The 15,177-nt window shown below is 40.1% G+C and overlaps 1 protein-coding gene across 5 annotated transcripts in view; it reads left to right on the top strand.

The window, feature by feature from the left end:
* The window catches only part of col27a1b (collagen, type XXVII, alpha 1b), a 69,607-nt gene that overhangs the window by 14,165 nt on the left and 40,265 nt on the right, over positions 1–15,177 (top strand). For all 5 annotated transcript variants that reach the window (XM_037099248.1, XM_037099249.1, XM_037099251.1 and 2 more), the window contains exons 5-7: positions 4,225–4,278; positions 7,490–7,543; positions 7,646–7,699. In XM_037099248.1, coding sequence (XP_036955143.1) covers positions 4,225–4,278; positions 7,490–7,543; positions 7,646–7,699 — 162 coding nt within the window. The remainder of the gene's footprint in view (positions 1–4,224; positions 4,279–7,489; positions 7,544–7,645; positions 7,700–15,177) is intronic.

Raw genomic sequence — 15,177 nt, 5'->3', positions numbered from 1 at the left:
TTGTGCTGGAACCACATGGAGTGAGTGCAGATGTTATTTTAAGCTTGTGTTTTCATAAGAAATGTAAGAAGAGAGAAAACACTGGGAGATGATTTACCACAAGGGATGGTTTGTTATTTTTATTTATATCTAAGACCTTTAACTGATGGTTATGTATGTAGTTGCTGGCCTTTAAACTGCCCCTTCACCTCCTGTCATTTGAAAATGAATGAAGCAGAAGTTGAATTTGGCACTACAGTGAGTCCTAAGCTGAAATAAATATACCAAACTTAAGGCAGCAAAAAAAATGATTCCCCTTTTGGTTGCTCTTTTGCAGAGGGCCTGCTGAAGAACACTCCTGCAGAGTACTTGCGATACTGAGGAGTGTGCGTATGAGCTACCTGCCGCAGCCCGTGAGACTGTGCCCTGCGGTCAGGCCTCAGAGGGGTGGGCTGTGTGGGAACCCAATCTCTTTAAACAAGGAAGAAAGAGGGCTTTGTCCCCATCTTATTAAAGGCATTTAAGACCCTGTCTGGAGCTCAGCGGCTCTATCCAGTGGTACACCAACCTCTATAGAGTTCATTCATCATCAGGCTCTTGAGACCCAACTGCAGGCCACACTGACTCAGAGCACAAAAAAAAAAAGAACGAACCGGAGGGTCCAGTTCAGGTTTTTGCTGATTGTTTTCTTGAACTAACAGTGAGTTTTCCTGGATGGTTCACGTGATTAGAAAGAAATACCTCACAGCTACACACATTATCTACAGAAAGCTCTAACTTGGACGCTGGTCTCGGAATAAGTTGAACAAACATTAGGAATAAAAGTGACACTAATTGTGTAGAAAGATTGCATACGTTCTGTACTTATGCAGAAAGTATAAGAAGCGCAACTCCCATATTTAAACAGCTGTTTATTGTTCATGTCCATTTCATTAGGTGTGATGTGTTGAAACTTCAAGTAATTTAGAGATAAAGGTTTGTTTGAAAGAAATTTACTGTACAGACAGCTCTGGTTGATAGATACATGAACAAGAATCACATTTTGCAATGTGTCTTCATTTTGTGAATCTAAGTCTAAATCTTAGAATCTAAATCTAAGACTAAACAACATTTATTGTACCATTATGCCCCAGTTTTCATCAGTTTTTCAAATAACTTGTAGAAATTTGTGTATGTCTGTATTAATCAAGTTTTGTTTAAAGATTAAAAAAATACCACAAAAGACTGTATGACAAGATTTGGTGAAATTAAAAAGAAAAACTAGATTTAGGACATGTGCGATAAATTTGTTCTTCTCAGGATTGTCTGATTTGTAATGAGCAAATTTAATCTTGAAGTACGGCCCTTATCTCGTTTGACTTTGGCCTTTTCAGTCACATTTAGTCACAGTGAGACCTGTCTCGGCATCCTTAAACATCACACCAGCTCACACCAGTTGGGATGAGAGTGCACCAGTAAGGCTTTACTTCTCTGACAGTAAGGTGTCATGTCTGACTGGGCAGTCTCACTGCTGTGACCTCTGAGCAGCATCTCTCACACGTGAGAGCGTCCACGTTCCTTGACACAGCCACAAGCCCGGCAGATCGCTACAGTTCACCCGGCCCTGAGGGGTAGGTTTGAGAGTGGATCAAAGAGGGCTTTGTGCAGAGAAATGGACCTGCCAGTGTGCAGTCAGTATGTGACGCTTGGTGTCAGTGAAATTGAAAGCATTTGCATAATTCCTTAAAGAATGGTTCGTTGCCATTATAACATGAAAGAAGGAGTCAGTGGAGACTCGAACAGTGGAAGCTCTGTTTTTGCCAGTGCAGAAAACTAAACTGATTTATGTATGTAAAATTTACATTAGTCTGAAATGAGTGACTTGTGTAGGCATGAATGAGGAGTCTCTCAGAGGCTTGATTAGGCTTTTATTGGTTAGACAGACATTTTCAGCTATTGCTTGTACTGAGGCTAATGGAGAGCACATCAAGAGAGTTGAAGTTAGGTGGCAGGGAGTTCACAGAAGATGCCAGCAGTCTGTTTTTTTATAATCACTGTTGAATTCATCCTGAGCATTGACACTTAAACTGTAAGTAAACATATGTAAATCTCTAGATTTGCCATTAAGTCTTGAACACTTTGCATGTAATGTCATTTAATCCCTGTTGGTGGAAATATTTACCTTTACTCATTTACTGGATTCCCTTATGGATTCCTGATTAGTTTTTGTTGAGCTGGCTGTAGCCCGAGACTTAGCTGTAGCAACAGGCTGTGTGTGATCATCCTGGCATTCTTGGAATTCAAGCCCCTGTTGAGTAGAAAGATGTTTCGGCATATTGTTAGTGTTTCCACAATAACCTGAAATTATAATTTTACAGACTCAGCAAATAATAATGTTGTCTTTGTTCTTTGTTTCTTCCTGTCTTGATTCCTCTCTTCCCTTTCAAAGAACTGAAGTCATTTATTGATAAGAATAGCACCGCACTGGCACTTCCTGGTTGTAAAATAATGAGAATATGAGAATTTGAATACATCGTGGCATTTAAGATACTTGATAATTATTCAGTTAATAAAAGAAAAAATGCTGATAATATAGACAATTACTAGTTGCACTACTGGTCACACGGTTTCTCCGCCAGATCAGGGATCTAAGGGATGCAATTAACACCTGTTAGCACCAGAGTTCTTCAAAGAAAATATAGAAATGAAAGAAATAAGAGTTATGATCCTTTAATATACATTATATTGAATAATCATCAGACTAAAGACATTTCTGTGCAGTCCAGTAAAGGTGTCAGTGGGTCTGTTCAAAGTTAATGGCCAATAAAAACAGTAGTGCTCCACGTGTCACACTTGTAAAAGTCATTGGCCCACATCGTAAACCTGGTCACAGCTCTGGCATACAGGTGCCCTTCATCTGTAGGCCTCTGGTGAGTGTGTGTGTTTGTGTATGTGCTGACCTGAGTTTACATTAGCCCTCGTGTATGTTTGTGTTGGTGGTCTCTAATTGGTTCTTTAGCAGGAACTCTGTTCAATAATTAAGCAAGGAGGTACTTCATTCCTCTTCTCACCCACGCAAAGATAGATGGACAAAGTGACTCATTCTCCCCATTATGCTCGTCTCCATCGGGATAACATCCGCCCACCTCGTAATCAGCACCGTGCCTCCTCACCTTGTGTACTGCAAGCTTGCAATTTGTAATGTTCTGTCCCGACCTCCCTTTTTTCAGTGTCTCCTCCTCCCTTTGCTTCCTATCTGGAGATAATGACTTCCATACGTTTTAATATCGAGCGAGTGAAAGGGGGAATGCTGCGAATAGAGGAGGAGGAAATCTGTAGATGAGCTTCTGTTAAGTGTCTCCATATGCCCGGCAGTGAGCGCCTGCGAGGAGAGAGCTCTGGCCACTTCGAGAGGAGGGGAGCTGCCTAGACTCCTCTCCACAGTCTGTTAATGGAGTGCAGATAAATAACAGACACGAGTTGGATCACCCAACCGTACACTTACACCTTTTGGCCTTCTCCGTCTGTTTAACTCGGAGTAATCCTATCCCTCACTCTCACCTCCAGCTCAGGGGAAAAGGTCTCACAGCCCATGGAAAGTCTGAACAAGTCAAAGAAGGGGCTGAAGATACAGTAGCTTCCTCCTCAGGCCATCTGAACATGTTTCAGTGCTTGCAGTTATTTTCTGGGGGAGATTTTCCGTGCTCAGCATTTTGACCCAAGTGCGCAGTTGAACTGCTCACTTGGATTCCTCGGGAAGTTGTGGCTTTATTTTTCCAAACAATCCCTCTTTGCAACTCACTTGAATTTATAGTCTCTTCAACCAAAAAATAAATAAATAAAAAATCACTCTCTGCTCCTGTTTTGCCTGACTTGCAGGAGATAGTCCATTTTGATAAAACATTTGGCACAGATGGTGTGATGGATGAGTGGCCTTCACTTTGTGGGACCCCAGAAACCAGTGGAAAAGTGTAGGGATGAGGAAAATCACATCCATATGTCATGACTTGAACAGGCAGGCAGACAGGCAGGGAGACACAGTATGTCTCTCAGAGCACCTATACATAAACACGGACCTCTGGGCACCGCTGACCTGTCCCGTAACACAAACAGTGCAAAGGGAACAATGTGTGAGTACATCTGTGGAGACCTAACATATAGTTCTCACCTACCCCCACTTCTCTGCTGTAATGGAGGTCTGTTCTTTGACCCTGATGATCACCTTTGCTCTGTGTCGTCTTTAATCATGTGTGTCTCTGTTTTCAGGGTCCTCCCGGCCCACATGGAAACCCTGGTCGTCCTGGATCTCCTGGAGTGAAGGTACGGTGTCAGCACAGATATGTCAGATTTCTCTCAGAGTGAGAGTATCCTGGCCAGACTATAATGATTTTTTTAAACATTTTGTCAGGTTTTAAAAGCAAAATCCATGACACCAGCCAAATAAATGTTATACATAGATCAACACAAGAAGGCAACTATGCTTCCATATATCAATATCTTTTTAAGTCAGCAGATCCCATGGAAAAAAAATCTACAAACTGCAGTTGACAGTGTTCACGAACAAATACACAATACTTCTGTTTGAGCTATTTTGTTTTTTAAATGACAGTGTCAGCTGTTTTAGAAAATTACTTCAACAACAAAACTGTTTATTTCTGACCTGTTTTTAAGGATTAATGTCTTTAGCTGAGAACCAAAAACTGAGTAGGAAGTCTGAAATTATTGAGAGACTGAATACCACACTGTTTGTTTTTGGTCTTTTTATTGGATTTGTTCAGCAAGAAAATTACAGAAATCCAGCAGCCTTTTCTGATTCCAAAGTGGTTTGTTTAGATCAAGAACCCAACACTGAGTCAGGACTCTGCTTGAGGCATTATGTTTTTGGTTTGTCTGTCCATAGGTCTGTACACTGTGAGGCAGTATTTCTAGTTAATAGTTATATTGACCTCAGTATAATAGATACAAATACAATTGCATATTCCTGTAATACATACCTAAGGTTGGGCTGACGTAAACATCTTCTGATCAAAATCAAAATGTTATGATGATGAGCCAAATACCTGACCGGACATGTAACAGCAATGTAACATGGCTAATGGCTACATTTCAAGTGTGTATGAGAAGCTCCTACAAATCTTTCACAAAAAAGCTGTATTACGAAATTTAAGATTTCTGTGTGTTGAAATGTTTATTTGAAGTGTTGAATTTGTATAAACAGAAGTGGGAGGGCATCAGAGCTGAGCTTCATACTGAAATATTGTCACGTGTAACGTAGAAAGCATAACCTGCACCAAATTGTTACGTGTTCTCAACTCTTTTCATCACTATGAAACAGAAAAGAGTCACCACACTGTAACCCTGAGCTAACTGGCTATCTGCCCCCCCCAATAACTACATGCATGCTACTGACTCTCTAAACCCACATTCCGTCATTTTGCATAAAATTAAGCTGTTTTTTAGCCTGTACATCAGACTGCATATGGTCAGAAAATTATTCATAAAATAGGACCTATTTAAGTTTCAACTTAATATGTCTCAACACAATTTAGGATTCTCAAAGCTAACATGTTGGCATGGGAGAAATGAAGCAAATGAAATACATTTCATGATAAAGCTGTATGTGTTTCATAGAGCCTAAACAGTCTTTAACAGTCCATAAGTAACTGATGTAACGAGGGCATTTCAACAACAATGCAAATTTAAAGAACAAGTGTTTATTGTGGTTCTTCCTGCGATATCCAATGTTTGTTTGAGATTTCACTTAGTTTGCATGTCTGAGGTCAGATCCTCTTGGTACAACTCTTCCAGTCTCTTAAAAAGCCATTTGATTCCCCTCAGGAGAGAATAGCAGTTTTAAGACTTTTTGACTCACTCATTTGCAAGTACTTGACATTGGTCTGCGTTCCAGCTGATTTGAATTGTCAACAGAGGGGTTTGGTTAGCTCCATAATATGTCAGTCTGATAAAGAAGTCTGAATGTTAAACTTTGCTGGAATAAAATGGAAAATTGCTTATATTTCAAGGCCATATGTAATCCATACAAACGCATTAGATTTCAGCATTTTCTGCACAGTCTTTGAACATAAAAAAAGGAAACATAATTGATACCATGCTTTGGCCTGCTTCAACCATGGAAAAACTCTTATATCATACATATGTGATGTTGGAGTTGAACCAAACCTGGCCCAGCTCACTTTGACCCATTTGCTCACAAACCTCAAAAAGACAGCATGGTCTGGCACAGTTATCTCCTTTTAAGAAAAATGAACAAGCCGGATGAATACATGCTGTGTGTTAGCTGAATTTTGTTTTGAATATGTCACCTCATCTGGATTTTATGATGACAAACTGAGACAAGATGATGATCTATTTACTCTCTGCTGTAAGCAGGCTACCATGAGACATAAAATGAAATGAAGGAAGAAGTAAAATACATGGGAGGTACACATGCTTATTAGGGTGTTGAGCTTTCAGGATAAATTATCTCCTTCAGCTTTAAACTCTTCAGAGGACGTAGTTCAAGTGAAAACATCTTAGACAGTGAAAAGACACAGTGTTCACGTATGTATGTAGCTCTTGGCTGGAGCTGCACTCCTGGCTTGGCTATGAAATCAGTCTGGAGAAAATTCCCACAAAAACTTTTCCACTGCCAAGTTTGTAGCTGACATGTCGATTCAATGGGCTGATATTGTGTAGATGAGGAAGTACTATACTATACTATACTATACTATACTATACTATACTGAACTCCATTCACCAGTAAAATAAAACATACCCTTCTGAAGCAGTGCACTTTTTTCCACTGATGACTGAACTGTTGTCTTTTGCACTGAGAGGTCAGAAAAAAACTAACCTTTGTGTTCCTTAAAATAGTGGTGCTGGCACCAGGATGACATAAAAGTGAGTCACAATGTTGGACTTCTCTCCAAGTCCAAAACTTTATTTGTTCTATAAGAAATGTGTCTTGGAATCTGTCTTTCTTGGAATCCGCTGATAACAGCCATTGACTTTAGTCCAACTGACTCAGTGCTGTGGGATTTTGTCCTAGTTGTGGTTACTTTATGTGACGAGCACTAGCACAGGAATTCATCTCTTCCTCCATGAACCTTGGACAATATATTTGGGTAGATAACTGGGCTGCTCTTTCACCGGTGCCATTGGATGTTGTATGCTGACCCAGAAAGCACTGACAGGATTCCCACTGCCCGAAAAGGGAGAAGAATGTACATGAACACTCCTCGTCACTTCTTGCTGGCTTGGTGTAAACCGAGTCACTGGAGAGCATATATGGACTGCACGCTTGTGTAAATACAACCGCTCCACTCACCAATAAGTAGTATGAACTCATTACTCTTTGATAGTGTAAATGCAAAAGGCAAACTCCTCTGCACCTTGTGGACTGGAATCAAGAAATATGCAGTGAGCGTTGGTGTGGAACATGACACATCTTGTGCCCCTTTCAAAGTGAGAGGGGTTGTAAGGGCCTCTTAAAAGTATGAAAAAGTTAATGTTTTCTTTTTGTATGCTTTAGGGACAAAAAGGAGATCATGGATTGTCCCCTGGTCATGCCCCAAAAGGACAGAAGGTATGCAAGTTGTCAATTTGTCTTTCATAGAGCTACTTGATTGTTAGTGGACATTAATGCAATTTTTGTTGCCATGTTGACCCAATTTTGTCTTTTTTTTAGGGAGAGCCTGGTGTCATTGGCCCCCCTGGACGACCTGGTCAAGATGGACGAAAGGTAGAAAATCAGCTTTGTCTCACAAACTCAAAACTGTATGTTTGTTTGCACAGGAAGTAGGGGTATGATTAGATTCTGATTCAGAGGGCCATTTATTTTTCCTTACTCTTTGACAACTTGTTTTTACTTTAATTTACTTCAATTATCTTTGCTCATGGTTAGCCATATTCACTTAAACTGAAGAAGTAGCCTGGCTTAGAACATAATCATGTCACACGTATTTGTACATTAGGATTCACCATCCAGTCTGTTCAGCCGTAAGGTACGTACAGCCTGGTCTTCCAAAATTGTTACAGGCTATCATAAAGTCACAAGCTGGGTTTTAAATGTCTAATTATTAACATTTCTACATTGAGATATAATCTTCAAAGAGACAATTGCGATTCATCTAAGAATAATTTGTTTTTCCCACTCAGATTGTCAAAAAGAATCAATAGTAATATGGATATTTTTTTGTTACCAAGTGTTCCAATATCCCGATATGATATAGTATTAACATATTAATCTATAAGCTATTATAAAACAGATCTACATTGGTACATTCAGTAACCTTTAATGCACCAGCACTGTGTGCAGGTCATTAATTTCAATAGAAAGAAAAAATAGTTCTATTTTGTATACCAAGAATTCTTTTTCCTTCGGTATCAAAAGAGTTTGTAGTAGTAGTAGAAGTAGTAGTAGTAGTAATTTTGTATTTAAGTTTAAAATGCTGGTATTGTCACAACCTTATTCCCTAGTCATACAAAGAAGCAACTGATATTCATCAGATATCACTGGCCCAGGCCCATATGTCTGAACATTCATGGTGTGCATGTGTGTGTCTGCTCTTTTATTCCATTCTTCAAATGTTTTCAGATGTATCACCTTCATTGAGTGAGTGAATGGAAGAGTGGAGTATATATATTTCGAGGATCACTAAATCAAACGTAAACTCTCGCCCCTGGCCGCTCTTTGAGGAGAGAATCTGTGAAATTGCAGTGTTTAGAGGCTCGAGCCAAACATGATGTTTTAGCTCTTGTTTGGAAAGCAGCCTCACATAATGCAGGCGTCAAGGAGCACACCTGTGTTCTGTCTCCCATGTGAATTGAAGCACCAAAAGGCTTGAATATCTGGGCTGTTACATCATCGGTATCACAGGCTTCCAAAACGATGAAGGCATTTGAGGAGAGCTGAAGTTTCCTGTGTGAAACATAAGTTTTAAGCACTTCCTCCAAATGCATGTTATGTCATTGACTCTCTGGAGAGCTGTTCTTCTAAAAAGCAGGACAAGTTATGAATGTGGTTTTTGTGATCATGTCCTGCTCTGAATATTGTCAATTGACATTATTTGGCTTCTTTACATGCTGCTGAGCTGGGTTGTCCTGACAGAGAGTGATGGTTAGCAGCAGTGTGATTTCTTCATGGCCTTGTGCATTTTATCCTTGGCCTTTCCCCAAAGTCAGTTATCCCGCTCACAGTAATTACAAATCTCAAGTGGGCCAGAGCTTGTTGGATTTCCTACTATGCAGAGTGTGCAGATGACTCAGTACACTGAAACTGACTTTGTTTGTTTTGAGACAATATATTTGCATTGTTTTTCTGTGTGTTTACATATGGATATCTTCTATTTTGGTAACTGCAATGCATCTTAATTGGTATATCAAACCATAAAAGCTGCTTACACTGAAGAATAAAATGTCTATATTTTTGTTATTGTCAACAAATCCAATGAAAGGATTTGGGTAGTCTATCACTCAATACTTCCCTACCCTACCCATAACCTTGAGCAAGCTACAGCAGTGATGTCTGCTCATTCCTGTCACTGAAGTGTTCCGCAAACGTTGTAAGTGTGCTGCTGATATCTTCAGCTTTTGGGAAATGAATGATATGGGAACCCAGTTTGACAGGTGAGTGACCTGAGGAGCTGGCATCAGTGAGGAATAACTAGAATTCATGTCCATAATGATGCAAAGTATTATAAGATTTGAGATAATGTGGTTGGATTTTGGTCAATAAAAGAGAGGATTGTCTTAGAGGAACAATGAAGTCAGGCTTTGCTTATATGGATATACTTTTTAGGAACATCAATCTTTTCATTTGTTTTGTTACCAGTATGGCGAATCTCACCAAATGTATCCATTAATGATGTTGAATGTGCTGCTGACAAATACTGAACACATTCTGTTCAGAAACGGAGCCAGTGGAAGAGATATGTTTCACACTCTTCGTAGTTTCTCTCCACTAATCAGCAGCAGGAGTCTGGTTAAATTGTTGCTAGCTGTCTGTAGTGATGGCTGATTCTTATAAACAACAGACCTTACAAAACCTTCCATGTTTGCTAAAAGTTACCTCCCACCACAGGAGAGGTAAACAATGTGCAGTTAATTTGCATGCTAAAATTGACAAATTCATCATTTCCCCCTGGATTCACCGTGTTTGCAAGTGGGAAAACCCGTGGATACAGCAATTACATTGTGGGGACACAAAAGCTCTGCACTGAAACCCACATGCATGAAATTAATTTATCATCTTTTCAAGCAGGGGGAACCATCCTACTTACTTTGTGGCAGGGAATCTCTAGGATTTATATCAGGAATGTAATTCTGATGATCGTTCCAATAAATGTTCATTTCATTCCATATGACATGAGACGTGAAAAGGGGAAACTTTGGAAAGGGAATACGTGCTGAGTTACCTGACGGTCTGCGTGTTGCAGTAACATCTGTTTAGAAAAACAAAGTCATTAAAGCTTGTGGAAAAAAAAATCCCCAGACAGGGCTTCTTTTCGTCTGCGCTCAGCAGTTTATCATCGCACTTCTCCTTTTGCGGTCTGTCGTGAGAATTGTAATTTAGTGGAGATAGAAAGAAACAAAAACTGTACATCAGTACATTTGAGGTAAAAGTAAGGTCAGGTTTTGAACAGTGGTAGAGTGCTAATTAGAAAACGACTGTCACACAATAGAAGAAATCCTTTTGTAAGCAACTTTTTCCCTCTCACTTGCACACACATACACACACCTCTGTCCTCATTTGGGACACAATAGTATGAGCGCAATAATGCCTTGGCAAGAGCTCCAACATCTGTTATGCAATCGGACAGCGCTGACTGTGAAAGACCATCTGGTGTGCTCAAGGTTCCTCCATTCAGTGTAGTAGTGGGGAGAACTCCAGCACGAAACAAGAAAAACCTCTTCTCGCCTTGTGAGTCATGGAACGGGGAGTCATGGGAAAAACCTCATCGTCGTCGTCCTGATTTATGGTAATTATGGATCTCTGCTGGGCGTGGACCAGCATCCTGGCAGAGGTGAAGTGGTTGTAACAGATCCCCCTTTTCCTGCTCTGATGATCAGTTCAGGTGAGATCTGCTTCCACTGATCAGATCTGTGTTAACCTCGAACACATTCGCTTCCCCACAAGGAACTGCTGACAGCCAAACAAAGTATTTAAATGTGTATGTGTCCAGCTAATAAAGACGAGGCAATTAGCTTGGCTATGTTGAAAACCACCAGACACCTCATTGCTTGCAGCTGTTCTTAGCTGTTATTTTTCTCGATCATACTCTGGCACTGGAAGCCCACAAGTCCTTACAGGGCACTTTTGTATTCAAATTACACTGAAATTCCATCATCTGCTATAGATGAGGCTTGGGGTTTGTTCTCTCCTCTGCTCTTGTCCGAGCAGCCAGTAAAACTATGACCTGCCGCTGCTTTATGGACCCTTTTTGCTGAGTTTTGTGCTCAGTCCTTGGCCCACTGCCAGAAAAAGCCTTCCTCACTGTGGGAAATGTGTAAAGTTGTAATGGAGAGGTTGCCTGGGAGTCAGTCAGCGGCCTGCACTGTAAAGTAAGAAGAGACTTGAGTGTGTGTGTGTGTGTGTGTGTGTGTGTGTGTGTGTGTGTGTGTGTGTGTGTGTGTGTGTTTATGTCAAACCGAAACACAACCACGACTATTACCAGCACTGGACCAGTGTGCCTTTTAGTACACGCTGGAATAGTGTTCAACTTTTTATTAGCTGTGTAGCCTTCAAGATTTTCCCTTCCTGCTTTGTATAAAAGCACTCTTATATCTTTTGTTTGCCGAGTCTGATTTGTCCAAGGAAGAATTGTGAGGTCTGCCAGGTGGGAATAATTTTTTTGTAAAATAAGAACTATGGAAATCACAACATATTTTTTTTTGTATGGAAAGTCTGTTACATATTCTGCAAGCAGTAAAGACACTGCTGCCTCTGTTGGCTGTGGGGTTGCTCTGGTGTGAGTTACTCTAATTAGATCTGTTTGCTCTTCATATAAAGGGAGAACTAATGGTGAATGTGATCCGTCGCCATCTTTGTGTCTCACCATGGATTTACAGAGCTTTGAATGCTGTCCAGTTTTTTTTTTAAGGCTATATATGACGCACATGCAGTTAGACATGCACACACGTGCACACTTCAGGGACAGATTTCCTTTCTTATCTTTTACTGTACTCAGCTGTATTGGACTTGCTGGAAGGCCCAGACACATTCTTTTGTCCTTTTCATGGCTGCAGTACTTTGGCTCCAGCAGGAGACTCATCTACTCCCAAAAACCCTGTCAGATATGTCCAACTCGAAGCATATTGCTGCCTGGCAGTAACAGGCAAATAATCACCAATAAGGAGTTTGAGAGAGCTAAAGTGTGACAGCGTCTGATTAAATCACTGAGGCCAGTGGTCGAGCATCTGGCTTCACTTCTCCTAAAGCTGCAGGAGATGTGACAGAAAATTTGAATCTTAAAAATAATACTTTCAAAGTGTGTCTTATTTCTTTGTTTCTTTGTACTGAGTTTTTATTAGACTCAAGGACAAGCTTTGGCCATTTCAAAAAGATCAACTCATGATTTTTTTAAGTCTCTGTTACTTAATTCTGTGAAGACAGATGTGTTCTACTGAGTGCCATTCATAGAACATGCCCAGCTGTTATTTTTTCAAGAATGTTCTATTGAATCAATATAACTGTGTTTCTGAGTTAAGATGATACCCAGGACCAATATTAGCCCTTTTATCAACATGGCATGTCAGCCTGCTAGTGTGTTTTTACTTAGCAGGTTTTGGCCTGTCAGTGTGATTCAGCCTCTCAACCCTGCCTGACCCACCAGGGGGTTCATCATTAATAGAGCCCGACCATTAAGCCCGTTTTGGGCCAATACCAATATTAGGGGGTAAAAAACTTCCAATATTGATGTATCAGCAGATGGACACACACAAATACGTAATGGAAGCAGTATATTTTACAGTTTAGCAGTAACCTTAACTATTGTTAAAGAACTACTTATGTTAAACTATAACAATGATATAGTTTTTTGTTATGTTATTGTTTCATATTGTTGAACAATATCAACCACATATATGCAGATACTAATCGATCTGTGACAGGCTAATATTGGCCCATGATATCGGCAAACCGATATATGTCTCAGGCTTTAATCATTGTCTTTGCAGGCCTTGAGTCTGAAGGGGAACTTGTGTTTGGGTAGTGTATGTGTATGACTGCATGTGTGTATCTGTCTGGAGCATATTACTGGACCCATTAGCCTAATATTTTATGTGGACATTTATGAGCATATGCTCGAGAACCTCTTGTGGTTGCAATAATTCACAAGTTTTCAAAAACTTTTTTTTATTGACTGTTCTTTATCATATCGACTGCTGACTCTGATCCTATTAACCGGCGGTAGGAGCTGTTAGTGACCAGCAGCTGCTACATTGGTGGCAGTTAGTGGTGGTCTTTTGTTGGTATTTTTTACTTTGAATCAATATTTTACATAATAACCTGGATATTGTCTCCCCTTCATTCCACTCTCCTCATACATACACACTGTCCTGCTTTCCCTGTTCCCCACACACATGCCCTCCCTGTGCACTTGTCTGGTAGCCTCATGTTGTGCAGACAAACGATTTTGCCAACCACACCCCTCATTTTAAATTCTGATCAATAAGAGGTTTTGTACTTTTATTGATTGTAAGCAGCAGTTCAGCTTGATTATGTAATGTGCTGAAAGAAGCAGATACAGACTGGACTGTATATGGCATGTGGTATTTCAACACAGTTTGAGGTGTTACAGTTTAACAAGCCCCTGTTTGGAAGAACATTCTGCATTTTGGGAAATGTGCTCATTCACAGTGAGTTAAATCAATACTAGTCTAACAATGGTAAATGTGAAGCTACAGCCAGGCAGACAGTTAGCATAGGTTAAAGTAAAGGCTTGAAACCAGATACCGGGGGATATTAAACTTTGTACAGAGCGAAGCTAGCTGTCTCCCCCTGTTTTTAAGTCTTTCTGCTGAGCTGAGTTTCTCCTGGCTGTAGCTTCATGTGTATTTCACAAACATGAGAAAGGTATCAATATTTTCAACCAATGGATAATAAAAAGATTAAGAATAAGGATAAACATACAATTCATCTTAATTTCTGTTCACATGAATCAATCCCGTCCAACCTGAACATCACAAAATTTGGCCAGTCACAGTCTTGAAATGAGCCCAATCTCCAGGCTCGTATAAACTCAATGAAGTAACCTTTAAAGTTGAGCTCTGCTTTACGTCAATACTACCAAATCTCTCACAGGACGTTTGCAGAAGGAGATTTTGATCCTTGTGTATACACTCTGGCTGCAGGCTTGAGAGTACTTGGTACGGCTCTTTTGATGGTGACTTGTTTGTTTACACTGATACATTTTTTTTTACATCAGCCACCGGGTGCCATGGTTTACTTGTTCGCTGTCGACCAACACAGCTGGTGGCTAATGACTTTACACTTGAGGGAGTAGACGTGTTCTTCTTCCCTCTAACACGACTACACATGTCTCTATCTGCACTTCTGTAGGCTTTATGAAAAGATGAATACATTTTGTAACCAGCTGGCACGCTCATTTAAGACCACAGGGCTTTGAGGTGACCATTAATTACCCTTTTGGGTTTCACTTGTCCCTGTCTAATTGGTTTACTGGTTTAATGAACACAAGATTATTCTAAATAATTTTGTCAGGGTGGCGTGGTGGCGACAAATAGACAAACTCATGGCCGAGCAGCTGTGCTGAAATAATAAATAAAAAAACGGAATTGTTCTTTGGTATAAATTGTAAAGAAGTGTTTTATTCAGGGTTAACCGGCCAGTGTTGCTCCTAACTGGTCCATTAGTTTCACTGCTAAGTTTGTCTTTGTTGTGAACCCTTTTAAGCTGAACCCTCTGGGTTTTTTATTGAACATTTTATAATGAAGCAAAGTCAAGTCCCCTTTTTTTTGAAACTCGGTTTCAGCCCCTGCGGTGTTGATGGAGATGCTCTTAAACACAAGGTGATGAACTTCCGAACAACAAATATTTGATTAATTTGACCATTTACTTATTATTTTCTTCACACATGACCAACATAATCTCTTCTCTGAAGCGCATCATTAAGCATTGGACTTCCTGCGACTTTGTGATCAGAATTTAAAGAAGATATGGTGCCACAGTATTTTGACTTTTTGACTAACTTTTTTGTT

Source organism: Acanthopagrus latus, chromosome 5 (assembly GCF_904848185.1).
Source record: "Acanthopagrus latus isolate v.2019 chromosome 5, fAcaLat1.1, whole genome shotgun sequence".
Taxonomy (NCBI): domain Eukaryota; kingdom Metazoa; phylum Chordata; class Actinopteri; order Spariformes; family Sparidae; genus Acanthopagrus; species Acanthopagrus latus.
This window is presented reverse-complemented; position numbering and strand designations above follow the sequence as displayed.